The 16,516-nt window shown below is 45.3% G+C and overlaps 1 protein-coding gene across 1 annotated transcript in view; it reads left to right on the top strand.

Annotated features, from left to right (window-relative positions):
* The window catches only part of LOC121535968 (rho GTPase-activating protein 6-like), a 69,623-nt gene extending 54,768 nt beyond the window's left edge, over positions 1 to 14,855 (top strand). Inside the window, exons 4-13 of the mRNA XM_041843211.2 lie at positions 2,870 to 3,147; positions 3,305 to 3,500; positions 4,186 to 4,241; positions 6,068 to 6,218; positions 7,001 to 7,149; positions 8,949 to 9,128; positions 11,507 to 11,598; positions 11,782 to 12,035; positions 12,229 to 12,300; positions 12,388 to 14,855. Coding sequence (XP_041699145.2) covers positions 2,870 to 3,147; positions 3,305 to 3,500; positions 4,186 to 4,241; positions 6,068 to 6,218; positions 7,001 to 7,149; positions 8,949 to 9,128; positions 11,507 to 11,598; positions 11,782 to 12,035; positions 12,229 to 12,300; positions 12,388 to 13,001 — 2,042 coding nt within the window. The 3' untranslated portion in view covers positions 13,002 to 14,855. The remainder of the gene's footprint in view (positions 1 to 2,869; positions 3,148 to 3,304; positions 3,501 to 4,185; positions 4,242 to 6,067; positions 6,219 to 7,000; positions 7,150 to 8,948; positions 9,129 to 11,506; positions 11,599 to 11,781; positions 12,036 to 12,228; positions 12,301 to 12,387) is intronic.
* Positions 14,856 to 16,516: the final 1,661 nt, after the last annotated feature.

Below are 16,516 nucleotides of genomic sequence, written 5' to 3' on the forward strand. Positions count from 1 at the left end.
TATGTGGTTGTTTAGTACATGATGACTATCTCTCTTTCTCTCTTTCCCTGCTTCCCTCCCTCCATCCCTCTCTCTCCCCCTCTCTCCCTCCGCTCTCTCCCTCCCATATCTCCCTCTCTCTCTCCCTGCTTCCCTCCCTCCATCCCTCTCTCCCTCCCCTCTCTCCCTCTCTCTCTCTGCTTCCCTCCCTCCATCCCTGCTTCCCTCCCCTCCATCCCTCTCTCTCTCCATGCTTCCCTCCATCCCTGCTTCCCTCCCCTCCATCCCTCTCTCTCTCCATGCTTCTCTCCATCTCTCTCTCCCTTCCTCTCCCCCCACCTCTCTCTCCCTGCTTCCCTCCATCCCTATCTCTCCGCTTCCCTCCTCTCTCTCTCCCTCCCCTCCATCCCTCTCTCTCTCCCTGCTTCCCTCCATCTCTCTCTCTCTCCCTCCCCTCCATCCCTCTCTCTCTCCCTGCTTCCCTCCCTCCATCCCTCTCTCTCCATCTCCTCTCTCCCTCTCTCTATATCCCAGCTGTGCTGTGTTGTCTTAAAGCTCTGGCTCAGTCTGTCACCAGAGTGGAACATGTGTGATGATGTGGCATGTGCTCTGGTCCATTGGGCTGATGTGATGCCATACTGGCCTTTGGAGCAGCCTCTCTCTCAGCTGTTTAGACAACCATAGTACATTTACTTACATTAGGGTACACACTGCATCAAACTCAATCCTGAGAGGGACCTGTTTATAATGTAGCCTTCTACCACTGCACTGCAAAAACAGAATGAGTTCGGGGACTGAAACAGAAATCTGTCTGGGTGATGCCTTTGTCTTGTGATTGGGTGGACCTTGGGTTTGTGTTGACCGGAAGATAGATTGTCATCCAATGTCAACAACGGTTAACAAATTGAACCTAACATGGCTTAACATTTGCTGTACTCTGTATCTCTCTCTGTTCTGGTTTGGAGACACACTTGCTCTAAAGGTTGTTACAGTAGTTGATTTTAGTGTGCTCAATTTGAGTATGCACACTAAAATAGTTTCGTTTCTCTCCTAGACAGAGAATGAGAGTAGTGCCAGATCACACGGACGCTGTTAATTGAGTTTACAAGACCATGAGCCTGTTCTAAAAATGACTTGTAGCTGTGCAGGCAGTCTCAGGACTTTATTGTTAACTGGAATCAAAGACCACCTGGCTAATGTGGTGGGCTTACGTGCAGAGAAGTCTTAAACTGACTTACTGTTAAGAAATGGTTCCTTGTTGACTTATTTATGGGAAAATAGAGGCTGGATGAGACGTTTTATCAGATTTAGTTTAATCTGTTTTATTCGTAGCATGTGTAGTAATCTCTTTTTGGCGTGTTCATCGAAACACAGATGGTATCTTTAAATATTTAATTGGAGATTTGTTTCATGTTGATAATCCTGAGCGGCGAAAAACCAAGTCTGTAAACAGCTATTTTTAGCTTGATCCCTTCTTTCCATTATGATAATTGCCTTTCTCTCTCTCTCTCTCTCTCTCTCTCTCTCTCTCTCTCTCTCTCTCTCTCTCTCTCTCTCTCTCGCTCTCTCTCTCTCTCTCTCTCTCTCTCTCTCTCTCTCTCTCTCTCTCTCTCTCTCTCTCTCTCTCTCTCTCTCTCTCTCTCTCTCTCTCTCTCTCTCTCTCTCTCTCTCTCTTTCTTTCTTTCTTTCTTTCTTTCTTTCTTTCTTTCTTTCTTTCTTCCTTCCCTTCCTCTCTATCACTCTCAGTCTCAGACATGTCAGTCATGTCCCTTGTGTTGTCTCTTGGTCACTATGATAAAAATACACTGTTGATATTGTTTTTATGTATCGAGAGCTTGGGACTGGTTCTATCTGCAAAAAGATGATTCTGGGATAATTGGCTTTAAAGTTTCGAGCCCTCATTGGTTTGAATGGTGTCAGCTATTTTTATATTGTATTATTTTGAATTTAACATGAATTGGGGTATTTAGATTACTATATAGGTAGAGAACATTGACCAGAAAATCCTTCTCTTTGTCAGGGATCACTCACCCGATCTAACCCTTCAGGGTGCAGTCTGTTGGACTTTCCAAAATGCAGGATCTACCTGGAACCCAAAAGGGTTATTCAAATGGTTCTCCTATGGGGACAGCTGAACAACCCTTTTAGGTTCTAGATAGCACCATTTTCTAAGAGTGTACTGTCAGGGACCTGTGTCTGTTAGGGGAATTGATACATAATGTTAAAGGAAAATACCACCCAAAAAAGTATTTTTCAATAGTCCACTAGAAGCTGGACAGACAGTGAGGGCTGAGTTCCTCACTGGAGATCCATGTACGTAACTTGAATTTCCGTGCCAAGCTCCCATTGACATCAATGCATGATTTACACAAACGTCTGAGCTACACACGCATTTCTCCAGTTAGGATTTGGCCCTGAATCAGGAAACCTTAAAAACGTCATTTGTTATGTTTTTTTGTATTACTATTATAGCTCACATTAAGAATGTCTCAATTTTCTCTTGTGGGCCTATCAATGTCTCAAAGTAAATATGATGTAGTCGAATACGTGGATACGTGCGCAAAAGCACCTGCGTCCAAATATTCAAAGAGTAATCACAGAGCAATCAAAACAATAAGAAGCGTAATCAAATAATCTCTCTTGTTCACACACAAACACATTCACACAGGAGGCCACACACATCTTTCATGCACACACGACCAAACACACTCTCTCTCTCTCTCTCTCTCTCTCTCTCTCTCTCTCTCTCTCTCTCTCTCTCTCTCTCTCTCTCTCTCTCTCTCTCTCTCTCTCTCTCTCTCTCTCTCTCCCTCTCTCTCCCTCTCTCTTTCTCTCTCTGTGATAATAATATGGTATTTACATTCCTCTCTCTCCCTCCCCTCCCCCCCAGAATGCATCCCCCAGGCCTTCGGTATGGCCCTGTCCCAGGTGATCGCCAACGACCGGATCCACAGGCAGCGCCAGGACAGCCTGCGTCAGGACCCTCCTCCCAGGGAGGAGCATAAGGACCCGTCGGACCTGGTGTCGTCCATCCTGCAGTTTGCCACCAAGAGGTCCACCAATAAGGAGCTGTCCAGCAGTAACTCCTCCCTCAGCTCCACCTCGGAGACAGCTAACGAGTCCACGTCACCCAACACGCCCGAGGCCGCCCCGCGGGGACGCAGGAGGGTGAGGGTCTCCCGCCACTCGCCTACCGTACCAACTCCATACACACACTCTATCGCTGTGTGTGTGTGTGTGTGTGTTCGTGTGTGTTTGTGTGTGTGTGTCTGTCTGTGACCTCAGGTAGATGTGAGCTTGATAATGCTCTCATTGGGGTCTGCAGGGGGGCATGTCGGTGGACTCCATCACAGATCTGGATGATAACCAATCCCGCCTGTTGGAGGCGCTGCAGCTCTCTCTGCCTGCTGAAGCAACCAGCAAGAAGGAGAAGCACCGGGACAAGAGGCTGAGCCTCAACCCTATCTACAGACAGGTGCCTCGCCTGGTGGACAGCTGCTGCCAGCACCTGGAGAAGTACGGTACGAATGAACACAGCCCATCTCACTGATCACACCTGGGGCCTGTTCAGTAGGGCACGATGTAGTCAAAGGTTTGCAACGGAAAACGAAAACGAGCGCACGTAGCACCTCCCTGTTTCAAAACGTTTTCTTTGTGTTGGACACGGCTCTATTCCTGTGGTCAAAATCCTTCTCTTTGTCAGGGATCACTCACCCGATCTAACCCTTCAGGGTGCAGTCTGTTGGACTTTCCAGGCTCACATCTTTAGCCCGCCCTGCACTGCCCAACCAATATAGTAGCGTCTGCCCTCTCATTCCTGACACTCAGTGAACCGATTTTGTAATCCTTCTCAACGTCGACCCCTGGGTTTACTCCCCCACTCTCCCGCTGTCTTTAAATCCTCACTTGCTGGACTGAGCGTTAGGGGCTAAAGTCCTCTTAGGCATGAATGAGCCACAGTAGCATTGGTTTAGGTTTGAGGGTTTAGTGTTTAGGGGTCATGGGAGAAGAGCTTGATGTCTGGAGGGTAAAGTTTTACTTCAGTCTGTGACTATGATGTCTGATGTAAAAAGGGATTTATAAATACATTTGATTGGTTGATTGTGTTGAAAGGAGGGTTATGGTGGCTACATCTTCATGTCTCTTCCATCTGTGATTATTCGGCTTGAGTCTCTTTGACCAGTCATCCACTGTTTCTTCCTACAGGTCTTCAGACGGTGGGGATATTCCGAGTGGGGAGCTCCAAGAAGAGAGTGAGGCAGGTGAGAATCTAGGAGAGCCACTTTTTGATAGTTCTTACACATTGCTGCACAAAGCTGTTGTTTCAGCTCACCATGAATGGTCAGCGACACCTTATAACTTAATGAATCTTATTAATAGGTGATCTTGTATGGTTAACTAAGTTGAAGCGTCGATTGTGAATTACACATTTTATTCATTGACTGTTCTGGTTGACTATATGATTTTGTAAAGGCTTTTTTTTTTTTTACAGGGGCCCATGCTAATTACATTATATTTCTGCATACTGTGATATAGATATATGCTATTGATATTCATGTATATAAATAGAAGTTATTAAAATGTAGATATATTGACAGAATATATTTATATTCATGCATTGGTTTTGATATTCCCGCTGCTTCGGAGAATACACACCCACTTAGCATTAATTCAGTGCATGTTATTAAAGCAAGCAGAGCGAATGAACTTGGCCCCGGCTGAAGAGCCAGGCTCCTCTGTAGTCGTGGCCCTGCTCTACAAAGGGACGCAGTCGAGCCTTAATGCCATATTTGTAATTCAAGCAGGGCTTTTAGGATGATAAGGTAGCTTAGTGGGTAAGAGCGTTGGGCCAGTAACCGAAAGGTCGCTGGTTCTAATCCCCGAGCCGACTAGGTGAAAAATCTGTCGATGTGCCCTTGAGCAAGGCACTTAACCCTAATTGCTCTTGTAAGTCGCTCTGGATAAGAGCGTCTGCTAAATGACCAATTATTTTATTATATTTATTTTAGCATTAATCTCCATCCCAGGGCCTGTATTCATAAAGCTGATCTAGGATCAGTTTTTCCTTTTATATCATAATGAATCAGGTTACATGGACAGGCATGTTCTGCCTATATCATCCTAGTGTGATTATACTCTCTCTAGGTAAGCCCTCTTTCTAGTATTTTTTTGCTCTGCATTTTTTTTTTTTTTATCCTTTTTTATGTTAGTTGAACATTTGCTTTTGGTTATTGTGACAGAAAACTCAATCCGGTTTAATGTTGCTTTTGGACAATGTCTCTGTTTTAAGGAGGTTCTAGTGTTTTCTGAGTTGTGTTCTCTGAGTTTGGACTTCTCGCCTTGTCTGTTTGCGTAGCTCATACGCAACGCTCACAATGGCAGATCCTAATCTTTCATTCAAGTCAGCAAAAACAAGCACTGCTGCCAGCTAGTCTCAGTCTCAGTCTTAAATGGTGTTGTTTCCATTCTGTGACAGGGAGTACAATGCTATCAGCGTGTTGAATCAAAATGTCACAATGTGAGAAAGTTACATGACTTCTCACTGTAATCCCCCGTTTGCTGACTTGGAAAATAACTGACTATATCATCAACATCACTTAGAGATGGTATTTTCAAAGTTACTTAAATCTCAGCCATCTCTCACTTAAGGAAGTAGGCTACTTCCTGCCAACTTTTAGATCTGTAACCAAGCTTTTATCTAAAACACAAGCTATACTCAAACTTCACTATAATGCTTAATCAAATATAGTACTTGGTTATAATGCTTATCTTACTGGACAAAGTGGACCCATTTTAATCCTGAGTAATGCTAGGGGTCAGATTGTGGAGTAAGCAGGTTGATATGGGAACAGATCCGGTTGGACCAGGACTACCTGTGAGAATGTTTTTACCACCAAGGTCACACCAGTGTGTGTGTGTGCATATCTGTGTATCTGTGTGTGGAATGTGTTTACATGCATGTGATGTGAATATGTGCCTGTGTGACTGAGTGTTTCTGTGAGTTCCCTTTCTAACTGTAGTCGCTATAAGCAGTAAAGTATGTGGAATATACAGTATATCTCATGTTCTGTTTTTCTCTGTCTCTTAGCTGAGGGAGGAGTTTGACCGGGGAGTGGACGTCCAGTTAGATGAGGAGCACAGTGTCCATGACGTGGCCGCGCTGCTCAAAGAGTTCCTCAGAGACATGCCTGACCCTCTCCTCACCAAGGAGCTCTACACTGCCTTCATAAACACCATGTGTGAGGAAACATCAACTTCACTACTTATGAATACTACCCTCTGTGTGCAGTAGTAGACTCACTCTGTGCCCTCGGCCCAATCACCTTGGTTGGCCTCTTTTAGTAGGACACACCCTCAGTTTGCACTAAACCCACACTTAAGAGTGTATACTTTGGTCAATGACACACAGACATGCTGAATGCACTGTGAATGTTAGGCTTTAGCCTACCAGAGTGCATACATTGTGTCAAATGTTGTGTATGTGAATGTCAATGTCTACATGTATGTCTATGTACATGTATATTTGGTATGTGTATGTTGTGTGTATGTATGTGAGAGGGTGACATCTTTCTAATGCTTTAGACTGAATCCTCACTCTTAACCTCTAACCTCTAACCCCTGACATCTAACCCCTGACCCCTGTCCTTCCCCTCTGTAGTGCTGGACTGTGAGGAGCAGCAGAGTGCCACCCAGTTCCTGGTCTACCTGCTGCCAGCCTGTAACAGCGACACCCTGACCTCTAACCTTTAACCTCTGACCCCTGTCCTTCCCCTCTGTAGTGCTGGACTGTGAGGAGCAGCAGAGTGCCACCCAGCTCCTGGTCTACCTGCTGCCAGCCTGTAACAGTGACACCCTGACCTCTAACCTATAACCTCTGACCCATGTCCTTCCCCTCTGTAGTGCTGGACTGTGAGGAGCAGCAGAGTGCCACCCAGCTCCTGGTCTACCTGCTGCCAGCCTGTAACAGCGACACCCTGACCTCTAACCTTTAACCTCTGACCCCTGTCCTTCCCCTCTGTAGTGCTGGACTGTGAGGAGCAGCAGAGTGCCACCCAGCTCCTGGTCTACCTGCTGCCAGCCTGTAACAGTGACACCCTGCATCGCCTCCTGCAGTTCCTCTCCACCGTGGCCAACCATGCCCACAACAGCCAGGACAAAGATGGACAGGAGGTGAGGCGAAGACCCCCTCCGTTACCCCTACTATTCCCCCTGATTCCCAAAACAACCACAAGCCCCTACCACCTAAACCTCCCTAGAAACGTGGATAGGTGTGTAACTGGCATCAAGCTACCATTTCAACAGTATAGCTTCCTCCCTCACTAACTTGCACTGAGACTAGATCTCGCGATCTCGGGTTCTCTGTCTTGCAAACACACGTGACCGTCCTCCTGAAACACCTTAGCCAGCTGGGCCACAGAAAAGCTAGCAATTCAATGTTAGCATGGGTGGAGGTATTTCAACCTGAGTAAGTCCCACTTAGCACCGTCGTCATGGTTAATTAGTTCCTTAATTAGATCATTAATTCACCAAAGGGAGGAGATGTAGAGTATATGGTGTTAATAAGGGCTGGTAAACAGATTATTAGCACTTTATTTTTCTTGAGTTAACAGCTGATTATGACGATATTAGGCAGCTCGCCAGGATACAGGATTTGCTTTGTCCTGTTTTGACCTGTCTAAGAATGTTTTTCAGCTTTTCCTAATGCCGTTTTAATATGAAACAAATCTATTTATGCCAACAACCGTTAACACATTTGGAACAATTCCCCTCTTTTGTGGGATTAAAGATAGGAGACCTTGTTTGAGGCCTGATGTTTCTCTTTGATCCTGAGTGATGGAATTTATGTGGTCAGGCCCTTTTTAGAGGTGGCAGATTAACTGAGACATAATATCTTTCCTTTAGCTCATAGGTCAGGTAGAAACCCACAGCATCTATCTGGGTTTGGTACCATCTTTACCAGTGATCTGGTCCATCTGGGTTCCGACACTCCGGTTCCGTGACTCTGGTTCCGCTGGGGCTTGGTGTTCTCCTGTATTCTGTCTATCCCACCACACCACTACGCTACATTGGTCTCAATGTTCTTTCCCAAGCGCCCTCCCGCCTCCTCTCCTCCTCTCCTCCTCTCCTCCTCTCCTCCTCTCCTCCTTTTCCTCCTTCGTTCCCTATCTGCCATCTGAAGCAGGAAGTGGGCTAATTTCAAGCTCGCGGCTCGGGCAGGGGGGGTGGAACGGCGGATCAACACGTTTAATCGCGCTCGTGTTCCTAGCACTCTGTGCGGATTGAGGGGGTGAGGGAGGAGGGCAGAGGAGGGTGGTGGGAGGGAAGGAAGAGGGCGGGGAGGAGAAGGGAGAGGAACAAGCTCTCAGGGACGCGCAACCAAAACACTGTGATGTCATTGTGTCCCTCTGACGCACAGTAACTGATTGGTCTCTTGATGTGGTCAAGGGGACGAGGCTATTTCGGAGGGTTGGAGACAGAGGGCTGCTGCTCTGTGACAACGTGGTGAAGTCTCAGTTTAGCCATTGTTGTGTGTTCTTCATAGCTAGTTATTTTCCTGAAGCACTCAGTAAAAATAAAAGGAAACTCAATATAGTATTCTGTGAGGTCAATATAGTAGTCTATGAGGTCAATATAGTATTCTATGAGGTCAATATAGTATTCTATGAGGTCAATGTAGTATTCTACATTTGTTTCAGGAAGTATAATGCAAAAGGAATAGTTTTCCATAGTGTGTCTCTTTGTGTTAATGACAATCAATTGCACTTGTTTGCCTAGTCTAGTGTGGCTTGACTAAGGATGTGATGTTTGACGCAACCACAACCACAACCACACATAACCCATGCTATTCATGAATCACATACAGGACACAGTAAAACTGTATGCACTCACTGTGCTGTCAGTGGCTTTAGATAAAACCATCTGCTAAGCAGCTGCCACTATTTGTATTCCTATGTCCTCATCTCCTCCAGGTGACAGGGAACAAGATGACCTCTCTGAACCTGGCCACCATCTTTGGTCCCAACCTGCTCCACAAGCAGAAGAGTTCAGACAAGGAGTTCAGCGTGCAGAGTTCGGCCCGCGCCGAGGAGAGCACCGCTGTTATCGCTGTCCTCCAGAGGATGATCGCAACCTTCCACTCCCTCTTCATGGTGCGTGGGGGGGGTTCTGTGTGTGTGCGTGGCTGCGCATGTATGTGTGTGTTTGTTTGATAGATGTAATACTTTGAACAGCGATACAGAGATACTATGTATGTGTGTATTTATATCCTACCCACTTTCCCATCTCCTGTTTAGTCTCTTTATAATACAACCTTGCACGTATATTGTAATTGCAAAGGCAGGTACTGTGTAATTACAGTAATGTATTCGTAATAGCCAGTTCATTGTGAGTTCATTGTATACACTGTACACAGGTGAGGTGACATAGTTGTAGATAAGTTGTAACAACTACATAACCTACATTGTGTAAACTCAATCTGTTTATGTAGTTACCATGTCAAATACATGGGTTTAGCACTGACACATTTGATGAACTCTCCATGTCTCGGGTCCGTATACATCCATTCCATTTCCATTTCCATTACCTCTGCCTCTCCTCTTTCTCTCTATCACACATTCCTCCCCCTCTCTCTCTCTCTCTCTCCCCCCTCTCTCTCTCTCTCTCTCTCTCTCTCTCTCTCTCTCTCTCTCTCTCTCTCTCTCTCTCTCTCTCTCCTCCCGCCCTCTCTCCTCCCTCTATTTCTCTCTTTCTCTCTCTCCTCCCTTCCTCTCTCTTCCCTCCCTCCCTCCCTCCCTCCCTCCCTCCCTCCCTCCCTCCCTCCCTCCCTCCCTCCCTCCCTCCCTCCCTCCCTCCCAACTCCCTCTCTCCTCTCTCCTCTCTCCTCTCTCCTCTCTCTCTCTCTCTCTCTCTCTCTCTCTCTCTCTCTCTCTCTCTCTCTCTCTCTCTCCTCTCTCCTTCTCTCTCTCCTCCCTCCCTCTCTCCTCCCTCCCTCTCGCCTCCCTCTCTCGTCCCGGGATGGCAGTGCCACTCTGTAACACATATCTGCATCCCAAATGGCACCCTATCCGCAGCCTGTGTTTAAGTTAGAGAATCCCCAGGCTTTACCAGACAATGGCTGTGTCTTATAGAATGAAAACAGAGCTCTGTGGGCCTTTGTTAGTGCTGTTAGAGCTGATCCTGGACCTGATTAAAGGCCTCAAGGCCCAGTCCCGGACCGCTACAGAGCACAGTCTTTTGAGACGCTGCCAGAGGGACTTATGGGCCAATCCCTTGCACTGATTGTTCCACCACCACCACCATTTCCCTGAACAGAAGTCGTATTCGTTGACACTTTGCAGAGGTTGTTTTTCCCTCTGCTCAGATCATGGAATTCTTGGTAGTGGAGGGACGCTGGAAAGAGGTCTTGTTAGGTCCTGAAATGATATACCTTGTGTTTTTGACTGGGCAGGGTTGTTGCTGAAGGTCCTGACGTAAACCAAAAAAGATGTTTGTAGCTCTTTAGTTGAATGTGTTTGGCCTGTCGTGCTTCATTGCCAAATCACTTGTTTTATGACCCATGTATTTGATTGCCCAATGCCCAGACACTATACATCAGGGAGGGGCAACTTTGATGTGGGCAACAAAAAATCGGAACTCATCATGACGGGCCGCAATGGCTCGTGGGTCTGCATACATTTTAGTTTTAAAGTTAATTTCCTGCAATTCTGCACATTTTGCCCGTAGCGGAGAGAAAATGTTGCTGTTTTAAAGCAAGTTTGCTTCAATTTGACACATTTTGCCATGGGGCCGAGAGAAGATTTAGCAATTTTCTAACTCATTTCATGCAATTCTACTCATTTTATGCAATTCTACTCATTTTGCCATGGGATGGAGGCAAATATTTGCAGTTTTTAATATGATAACTGATGATCAATGGACCCCACCCTGGTCGGTAATTCGACCATAAGTTTAGATAGCTGGCTGCTAGACTAATTTACCAATCCCCCCAAAAAAAGTGCTGACATGGGCTAATTGAGTGACTGCTGATGCACAACCAAATTTCGAAATTGCACCTTGTGTATTCTACTATTCTAACTCTCAACAGTAAGTAGAGACCCCGATAAAGCCCCCCACCCCCCCCAAAAAAGTAGTTTTGTTTGTTTGTTTTTTGGTGTGAAATTTGTCCACGGGCCTACAAAAGGGCCAGTTGCCTGTCCCTGCTATACATGGATCCATAGACTGGTATTTAATAGTATTCCATGTTATAATATGTGTTCATGTATTGATTGGCTTGTGATCACCAAACGTGAAGATGGAGAAAGTTAGACTCATGTTCACCATGAAGTTGTCTTGGTCAATAGCACCCCCTAGTGCTCATAATATGCCATTACATACATAAACTGACCATTTTTTATGTACTTGTTTGGTCATTTACATTTACATTTACATTTTAGTCATTTAGCAGACGCTCTTATCCAGAGCGACTTACATTTAGTGAGTGCATACATTTTTCATACTCATGGTCATGTCTGTTATTGTCTGTGTGTAGGTGCCCCCAGACCTGCAGAATGAGGTCCTGATGAGTTTACTGGAGACTGATCCTGATGTGGTAGACTATCTGCTCAGGAGAAAGGCATCACAGTGAGTACATTGGCTCCATGGCACATATCACAGTCACACATTTTGAATACTCATCGAAAGCAGTTGCTTAGCCTTGTGTTCAAGTCTGTGGAGAGAAAGTGAAGAAGCCATTATCTATGGCAATATCTTCTCATTCTCTTCACCCATCCTTTTCTCTCCCTTGTCTCATCCCTCCCTCCACAGGAGTCCAGACTTGTTGCGATCGGAAGATCCTTTCTCCCTGAGCGAGAGGCGCTCCTCCAGTGACTCTAACAAGGTCTCCAGTGGAGAGGTGTCCCCCTATGACAACAACTCCCCCATCCTGTCTGAGCGCCTGGGGGAAGGGACCAGTCCAGGGTCAGAGAGGCTCTTCCGTGTCCCAGAACAGTACACCCTGGTGGGGCCGGTGGCAGGACGGACGCGGGACCCCCATGGGTCCAATCCCTGGGTCTCAAAAGGTGAGAGGACTACTGTCCAGTCGTACTTAGCTGTGGTTGATATAATCGTGGTGGTGCTGGTGGTGATTATGATAATGATGATGATGGTGGAGGTGATGATGTGGATGAAGATGATGATAATAATCTTGATAATGATGATGATGATTATGATGGTCCCTAAACATGGTCATCTTCATTATGTCCTATACATCAGAGGAGCATGCTAATATCTGGGGAGCCTGGCATTCCACTCTGAAACCAGGGCTGAAGGATCAGCCTTATGCAGGTAAGCTGTTGAAATGTAACAATCCATTTTTTAAACTTTTACTTATCTTCATTTTCTTACTTTTCCCATTGACATCTGTATCTCCAGGTTCCCATAGCAACATGTCAGAGGGCAGCTCACGCAGCTCCCAGGAAGGACTTGACAGTCTCCAAGGCGACGCCAGGCAGGTGGTACGACAGACACAGACTTCGCTGGGTGTGGCCGAGTGCAGGCCCCACCCCCCTGTGACACGGGTCTGCAGCAGCCCTCACGGCGAGGCGGGACGGCCGCGCCTCCAGCTGAGCCTCAACCCCGTGACCCCACCCCATCTGCACCCCGATGGCCAATCAGCAGCTAGCAGCGCAGAGGACCTCCCACACCTCCCCCATGACATTGGACACCAGTATAGCTCCAGCCCTAACTCCACCAACTCGGGTCCTGCCCTCTCAGGGCGTCCTCCCCCTCCCCCGTACGGTGGCTCGTCCTCCAGGCTCTCCCCTGCTGCCTCTAAACCAGCCCAGCCTGCCTCCCCCGCAGCACCTCCTCACCAGCACCCCCTGCAGGGTGGGAGGCCACCAGTGCCACAGAACTCGGTTTCCCCCACCACGGACGGCATGGTACCCATGAGCCCAGAGTGGCAGGACTGGCAGAGGGACAGGTGGCAGATCTGGCAACTCCTGTCCTCCGAAAACGCAGACACACTCCCAGAGACACTGGTGTAAGCTGGACCATAGGACCATGGAGTAGTGTTAGCCGTCCCTCCCCTCTGTCCTCCCTTTTGTCCCTCCCCCCAAACATGGACGCCATGGCGTTGTTTACATGTGCAGCTGCTGCCTATACTACGGACTTGGTACGGAGTCACTAGTGTTTCCTGTTTGCTATGTATTGATCCGCGATGGATCCGCGATTGATGTTGTTATTAAATACTCTCTCTGAGCTGTTTCAGAAAGGATGAAAATGAACTGTCAGCAAGACATACCTCAAACGTCAAGTTCATCAGTTTGATTCACAGTTATTATTGCATTTCCACATTTCGATAAGGCCCCAGTTTAAATTTAGCTGAATGTAATATGTAGAGGTAACTTTTAAAGACAGGAAGGCTTAAAGTTTATGACAATTGATAAGCTACAGTCAATTTACATGAAGTCATCACATATATTAGTGATCGCTGCTAATATTCAGAATGTATTTACTTGCTGACAATATATCCCGGTATGTTCCGTACAAGTTTGTATGAACAGAGTTTTATTCAATGTCAGTCACCAAGTAACAGAGCCCATAGTTCAGTTTTTGCAACAGTTCGTATATAAGCATTATAATGTATTTTATGTCGACCTAGCTAACATTTTTTTTACAGGCTGTCGAAATGTTTGTGTTGTGTGGTTTTAACACGGTTTAAAAAGATAACGTCTGTCAAAGCTTTACTGTACCAAGTTGGGTTCTAAAGGAAAGCTATTCTTGCCATCAGTACAGTACTGTGCCATGTGCCAAAGTTCTTTCATTCCTTTACTCTCTCTATTCATCAAATGTTTTTTGGGCATCTATAAAGTCTCATCTGCTTTGCCTCATTCCATAGTTAACATTGTGCTGTTATCTATTGGATTTCACTTCACCATGGTTGCTACATTTACATTTACATTTACGTCATTTAGCAGACGCTCTTATCCAGAGCGAGTTACACAGCATGGCTTATCATACAAGCTCATATCAACATCATTCATTCCAATGATTTCCCTCATTCCATTAGGTGGTTGATGTCAAGGTTATGGCTGCAATATTTTTAGAAGCAGATTGAAAAGACAGGTTCATTGCTGGCCTGATAGGTTCATTGCTTTCCCTCTCACTGATTGATATGGGATTTTACTAGACATTTGCACTTACTCTACTGGACTCTCATAATTGCCAAAGCTTTTTTGATTCCTCCTTTTCGACAACAAAACAAACACGTCTCCTTGCTTTTGTCATTACATGCACTGTCTGCCTGTATAGCTTACCTGATGCTTTTTGCTCCCTATATACAATAATAGTTCACAATCATTTCCCAGTTTTGTGGATATTTGCTGGCAAATATTGCACACTTACTAAATGGTAGTTTGGGTGGTTATGTTTGTTTCAATCCATCTGTGTGTCACAGGAATTTGAAGTGTGACAGACATTTGAATTATTTACAAGGGTTCACACATTTCTAAAATGACAGTACTTGTTGAATACGCGCCCCATCTTTACTTCTATAAACAGCGCTTTCAACAGCTTGTGTTTCTAAGCACTATTCTCAGTGTCTGTGTGTTTGGAGTCAAGTATGCCATAGATCAGTGCTCTTTGAAAATTATTTGATACCCCACATTGTTTTATGGTTGTCAATAATTTTTTGTAGCTTGTCATCCAAGATTGTAGTTTTTTTTTTTACCATTATGGCTGTTCAGTATTGTAATATATGGAAATAACAGTTTTTACTCCCAAAAAATCAACAAACACATGTATATGGCCCGAGTTTTGATCTGATGTCCGCTTTTGTATTGTGCGTCGTCTTAAATATGCCATGGTGGAATTAAACGTGAAATAAGGTGTTTTGTTTACTTGGTTTGTTGGTTATCAGTTTGTGCCCTTATAAACCTTTTACCAGTGGCGATATAACCGATTTCAACAATGCATGAATGTTTAATGGTGTAATAACAGTACAGAACCAAAAGAGGGGACCCTAAATCTTTTTGCTTAGTCGTTTTTGTCCACAGGTCATTCTAAAGATATCTAAATCATCCACACCATCCTTTATCACCCAACGTTCTTAAAACAATTACGATATATTTGGAAAATTTGATCATTCTTCACCTTGAAAGAGGAAAAATGAAATAAAAAGAGAGAGGAGGATAGAGCGAAACAGAGAGTGTGGAAAGGATGATGTAAGAGTGAAGCTCAAGACCTCCATGTTAGAAACCTGAGATAAGGTGGTTCCATGCTAGTGGCTTTAATTCCCACTGAGCTCAGGAGAAGTACTAAATCTGCTTACAGCATAGAACAGAGCTGAAAATGAACTTCCAGGAGATTATTACCCACATCTTAATTGGTAATTTCCTGCTAATTGGGTATATAAGTACAGCCAGAGAGATGTGGTCAGAAGACACAAAGATTTTCCACAGACATGTGGTCTACTATTTGATAATTTGATGATTGATTAAGCTATTCGGTATGTCATTTTGTGCAATTATTTGCAAACCATTAATTATAAGTATTTTTAACATTTGAAAATGCATAAAATCCCCTAGCTTAAAATAGTTAAAAGGGATGTTAAGCTTTCTGTGGAAAATAGCTTCCATAAATCAAAATAATTGTGATTTGTGGAATTAGACTGTGTATAATGATCTGAAAACGGACTTCCTCAAAGATAGTTGACATTCACTGGTGCAGTGTCCCATGGACTGTTCAGAATCCCCCCCAGTTCAGCATCCAAACCAGCAGTCACAGCATGTGATTAAAGTATTTCTGTTAAAGTCTGTGGTTCACCCAATCGGAATTCCAATCACTGTATCTGTAGACCACTGAATTTCTAGACCCTCCTATTTCCGAGCAGGCAGTGGTAGGCCCACCGTCCTAACTCAATATGGGATCAATTTCCCCTTAGCATGGTGTAAGCACAGACACAAGCAGAGAAAGGATACAAGACATAATGAATCAATTCACAGGACTATTCCTAGGACCATAGGAATTATTTTCTCAAGTTATCATTGAGTACATACTATCTTACGGACATCAACCACTGAAGAGAGGGATGTATTTTTATATTAGTTTCCAGTGGATATCTTAGTCTATGGAAAGCAGTGATCATACTCTACAGGTATGGAGCAGTGTAGCTATTTGCCCTTGTCCATCTGACATTAACCATGTATTGTAATAGATTGTCAGTGTTGCAGAACAAGCAGATGCAGTTGAGGCACATGATCGCATGCAGGCCACAGTAATTCCCTCTGGCTCTGGTTTCGCTCCTGCAAAGTGGAGCCATGGGGACCAGATGGTTCTGGAGCCGGAACCCAAGGCTGACCTCAATTCCTAGCCCAGTGGAGGAGGAGCGGTTCTGGTTCTGAGAAGGAATACGCCCGTCTGTGGTTCTGTTCTGTCTCTGCGGTCCGACTCCACTCTGCTACCCTGCCCACGCAACCCTGTTTCATGGAAAACACTCCTGGAGGGAGGGAGGGAGAGATGTGGGGGGGGACTGGGAGAGAGAGGAGAGGGAGAGAGAAAG

The sequence above is a fragment of the Coregonus clupeaformis genome, chromosome 29 (genome assembly GCF_020615455.1).
Source record: "Coregonus clupeaformis isolate EN_2021a chromosome 29, ASM2061545v1, whole genome shotgun sequence".
In the NCBI taxonomy this organism is placed as follows: domain Eukaryota; kingdom Metazoa; phylum Chordata; class Actinopteri; order Salmoniformes; family Salmonidae; genus Coregonus; species Coregonus clupeaformis.